We start from the raw sequence: 5,115 nt of genomic DNA, 5'->3' as shown, positions 1-5,115 counted from the left end.
TCAAGGCAGTTTTTCACCAATCAACAAACCAACCAACTAACAACAATAAACGTTCACTTACGACATCAATGTGTCCATTTTCCGATGCTTTGACCTTTAACCTCTGAAACACCTCAACCAAATTATGCTGTTTCCTTCTTATGTTCTCAAGTTGGCTGTTCATCTGGTGAACTTTTCGACGCAACTCGTTTTCAGAGGTCTGCATTTTTGTACAGGGCAATTGTTGCAGTAAGAAATCTTAGCGACAAAATGAAACTGATTTGACATTAGTGAATATTAGAAAGGTTAAATTGTATAACTAAAATAAAAAGAATTTTTTTTAAATTGAATAATAAAGTGAATCAAGCATTCTTGTGTGAGGAATTAATTCAAATTAATTAGACATTTTATAAAACATCTTCTAAAAATAGAACATTCACTAAAAATAGAACATTCACTAAAAAAAGTACAACAAAAATATAAAAAAAACTCAATATAAGGTATGAAGATGAAAACCTGATAATTAGCATTTTCAATGAGCAATCTCTCCTCCGCTTTCGACAAATTATCAACCCCCTCCCTGCGATTGATCCTCAGACGCTCCTCCGTTGATTTCAATCTACCTTGTAACGAGCTGATCTGATTTGGTGGATTGTGTTTTTTGGTGTTATATTAATAATTATCATACAAATTGAATAATATTGTAAAAATAAGAACTGAACATATCGAGATGATATGAAAAAAAATATTCTTTATAAGGCTAATTTCAAACTGATATCGAAAATAAAAATGAAATTCATGCACCGAACCATAGATTTCTCGATGGGGTTTTCAAGATTCTGCACGAGCAGCTGCCTCAGAGCGGCGTTCATTTGCTGCAGACTGGCCTGCAAGCTGGTCACCCACTTATCTGACAGGGACTTGCGACCCAACTCGCAGGCTTCTAAGGAGGAACTTACTCTCGAAAGTTCTGACTGTCGTAATGCCGTTTAGAATTTCAATATGAATTTTAAATAATTTCATTTTTTTTTATAATTTTAAATGATCTAAATAATAAATTTAAAAAATATTCTAGAATAAATAAAAAAGATATAGTTTGCTATTAAAGACATCAACTTATAATACCCCAACAACTTTTTAAAAAAACGAACGTTTATCTGGTCTAACGCTAAACCATCCCATTTTAATTTACCTTAAACGTAGCCATTTCAATTTTGAAACTGGAGAGCAGGGCGGCATTCTGATTGGGACGAATTGTTGCAGAGGAGGAAAGTGGCGTAGGGTCCATGGCTTGCTCAATCATCCAGCCACTGCCGTCGTTGTAGTTGTTGCGGCTGTCGTTCGGTCGGCCTGTAGCTGTCAGAGCTTTTTCCAGAGCTGCATTCTTGTGTGAGGAGGAATTAATTCGAAAAAGTGGGTTAATTTTTTGATGCCGACAATTATAATGGGTAATAATAATAATAATAATAATATTGATAATAATAAGTTACTGAGATGAATATATTTCTTATACCTCCTGTTTCAACATATCCATATTTCTTTGCATCCATGTTAATTGTTTTTGCAGGTTGTTGTTGTTGTTACTGTCGTTGGTGGTGGCAGTGGTGGTGAGTGGATAAGTGTCGCCGCGGTTGAAAATATCGTTTGGGTTTAATGAACTATCTGGAAAAATTTGAAAATAGCGATACTGTTTATTTTTCCTGAGATAAAGAATTTTTTTTATGTTTTCTTTTTCATTACTGAAACCAGAAAATGTTTAGAAATTTAAAAATTGTCTCATTTGTGAATCAGAATGATATTTAAATTTTAGAAAAGAAATTATTTAAAATGATTTAAAATGAAATTATATTTAGAATAAGATGACGACGACGAAAAAGTGATGACACGATAAGACAAATGGCAATAGCTTGTAACAGTTTATTCACGTAACGATGCAATTGTACCTGAAGTCACTTTGAAAATAATATTAATCTCTATATTCTTGAAGTAATAAAAAATCCTCAGTAGTGTATAAATACATAAATAAATATAGAAAGAAATACATTTGCAAACATTAAACAGTTGAAACATGTGACTAAATCGATAATAACTTTCAATAACGTGCATTTGCATGTTATATTATACTCTCTCTCTCTCTCTCTCTCTCTCTCTCTCTCTCTCTCTCTCTCTCTCTCTCTCTCTCTCTCTCTGTATGTGTGTTCGCTGCTTCATTTCATTCATAATAATAATTTTTTATGTTTTTACATAAAATACAAATTTGCGTGAAATTATTAAATTATTAACTGTGAAAGTTAACTGATAACATTAATTGTTGTGTGTGTCTGTGTGTGTGCGTGTCTCTGTGTGTCTCTGTTTGTGCGTGTCTGTGTTTGTGCGTGTCTGTTTGCATGCGAGTCTGTGTGTGTGCATGTAAATGTGTGTGTGTGTGTACACATCAAATGAAATGAAAATGCAACCTTTGAAAGCAGAAGATGATTGCCTTTCCATGTTTTGTGTGATTAAGCTTGTATCTAGGGGCTGATAGAAGATAAATAATAATCGTCATCATTAATTTATTCATATGATATCATCTTCATCAACATCACTACCACCATCATCACCATCGTTATCATCATCACTAATATTTTTCATCATTATTAGCTTTTGACAACATCCAGATATCGTGTGACTCTAATTATCATTTTTTTTGTCATTTATATCATTATATATTATATCATATTAATAAAAGTAGTAGAAATTGTAGTAAAAGTAGTAGTTGAAGAAGTAGCAGTAGTAGCAGCAGCAGCAGTCGTAGTAGTAGTATCGATATTTTTCCTACATAAAAAAAAACAACATTTGCTATCATAACCTCACTCTTTTGACGAGGTTGTAATTGTTGTTGACTAAAATCTTTGAAAGAAGATGATGGAGATAGTGAATCTTTGGAGAGGGAGGAAGATAAAATGAGGCCGTCAGATTTTACGGAAGGGTGGTTGGGGTCATTGGGTGGGGTCAAGTTATCGGAGAATCGCTCGACGGAGCCAGCCGCCAAAGGATCACCAGGTGACAGCTGATTTGAATCTCCCGGCAACAAGTCTTCCCCATTACCCGAATCGTAGTCTAGCAGACGTTTTTGTGTGTGGCTGATGTCGTCGTTGTCGTCATTGGTGGTGGTGGTGGTGGTGGTGGCTGTTTTAGTAGCAAGTGTGTCGTTGCTTCTGTTGTAGTTGGTGCTGTCGTCAGTGGTGTTGTTATTGAAGTTGCTGGCATTGCTTGTTGAGTCTGCTCAGTAAAAAGTTGGAATGCCATTTTAAATTAGAAATATCTGTTTTAAAAGATCTTTGAATGTTATTATTGCAACAGTTTATATTTGCAATTCATCTTATTATTGTTCTGGGTTATTTTACAATGGAAATCAGACGATGTTGATGATAACGATGTTGATGATGACGACGACGATTACGACGATGATGATGGTATGAACGACAGCATTGATGATAATGAAATGATGACGATGAATGCACCGATGGTGAATGGAAGATGATGATGATGATGATGATGAAAACGATGATGAAAGTGGCAAAAAAATGTAGAACCTGAATGTTTGATTCTTTTATTTTGATTTTTCTCCTCGTTGTTGTTGTTAAATGAGGTTAACATCAACTCGATTTTTCAACTCAAACGCAGCTCGTATACATACATCCAAAATCAATTTTAATATATTCACTGTTTAATTTTAAATAAATATAATTTATTTTGATAAAGATATAAAAAACATTCTTGAAATAATGTTCTTTATAATCCAGTTTTGAATGATTTGTTAGTAAATCAAATATATACAATAATGACTCAGTCAGAAAATGTACGCTGAATAAAAAAAACTTCTAACTAAAGTGCAATCAACCAACAATGGACATATTTCTTTTAGTATTAAGTCATTATGAATAAATGTATAAAATATTTTCGTAGTGTTATACCAAAGCCATCATGCAAATGTAATTTTTCTCTTTATTGATGTACACGTCCGATATAACATCTTTGCTCAGAGGTTGGTATATACGTTTGTATCTTGAATGTATATATGTATGTATGTAAGTGTTTATGTATTTATGTATGTGTGTATGTATGTATGTATGTATGTATGTATGTATGTATGTATGTATGTATGTATGTATGTATGTATGTATGTATGTGTGTGTGTATGTATGTATGTATGTATGTATGTATGTATGTGTGTGTGTGTGTGTGTGTGTATGTGGGTGTGTGTGTGTGGGTGTGTATGTGTGCGTATGAACATCAAAACAATAACATATTGTATACGTACAATACGAACATACTGTGCACTTTTTTACTGAATGCTTACAGTTTATAATCACAGATGTTCACCTGATTAACCGGCCTCTTCATCATCATCATCTCTTTTATCAACGTCATCGTCTTCATCATCATCTGTATCATCTTCATCATTTGTACCTTCTTCATCATTTCTATATTTATTGATATCATCATCATTAATTATTTCATTATCGACGACCTTATCGTCATCAGCAAAGTACACACACACACACACACACACGTACACACACATGTACACACACACGTACATAGACACACGTAAACACTCATACACACACACACACACACACACACACACGCAAACATTAAATATAAACTGTTTTTATTTTTAATCAATGATTGGACATAACTTTGTAATACCTTCTCTTATTATTATTATTATTATTATCATTACAGTTGTTGCTGATGTTGTTGGTGATTATGTTATCATTTTCCGTGGTATATGAACTGTTATTTCATCATCATCTTCGTAATCCTGCTCACCATCATTGTTACCATCATTATCGCCTTCCCCATTATAAATGTTATCATCATCAATTCCATTATCATTTTTGCTCTTATGTTCAGACATGTTTTGTTTGAATTTAATTTTTGGATGTTATCCTTGAAAGTCGTTTGAATTAAGAACATTTACAGATGCTGAACTGCTAAGTCAAACAAAGATGAAAAAGAAGTAAGTGGAGAATGAAGTAGTATTTTATACTCAATGCACAACATGAAACCAAGCATCCCAGTTAAGTGTTGAGTATTATAGTTCAATTTCCATATCGAAACATCAAATCTGGGCTATGTAGATAATTC

The 5,115-nt window shown here is 33.2% G+C and overlaps 1 protein-coding gene across 1 annotated transcript in view; it reads right to left on the bottom strand.

Moving 5' to 3' along the window:
• Positions 1 to 4,885, bottom strand: part of HELRODRAFT_174982 (hypothetical protein) — a gene marked incomplete at both ends in the record, with an annotated part of 9,025 nt that extends 4,140 nt beyond the window's left edge. The window contains 9 exons of the mRNA XM_009022411.1: positions 62 to 199; positions 496 to 618; positions 789 to 953; positions 1,172 to 1,363; positions 1,493 to 1,562; positions 2,436 to 2,496; positions 2,833 to 3,101; positions 4,322 to 4,445; positions 4,798 to 4,885. Coding sequence (XP_009020659.1) covers positions 62 to 199; positions 496 to 618; positions 789 to 953; positions 1,172 to 1,363; positions 1,493 to 1,562; positions 2,436 to 2,496; positions 2,833 to 3,101; positions 4,322 to 4,445; positions 4,798 to 4,885 — 1,230 coding nt within the window. The remainder of the gene's footprint in view (positions 1 to 61; positions 200 to 495; positions 619 to 788; positions 954 to 1,171; positions 1,364 to 1,492; positions 1,563 to 2,435; positions 2,497 to 2,832; positions 3,102 to 4,321; positions 4,446 to 4,797) is intronic.
• Between the last annotated feature and the right edge of the window lie 230 nt (positions 4,886 to 5,115).

The sequence above is a fragment of the Helobdella robusta genome (assembly GCF_000326865.2).
Source record: "Helobdella robusta unplaced genomic scaffold HELROscaffold_31, whole genome shotgun sequence".
NCBI classification, from domain to species: domain Eukaryota; kingdom Metazoa; phylum Annelida; class Clitellata; order Rhynchobdellida; family Glossiphoniidae; genus Helobdella; species Helobdella robusta.
The sequence above is the reverse complement of the archived record's forward strand: the minus strand, read 5'-3'. Positions and strand labels throughout refer to the sequence as shown.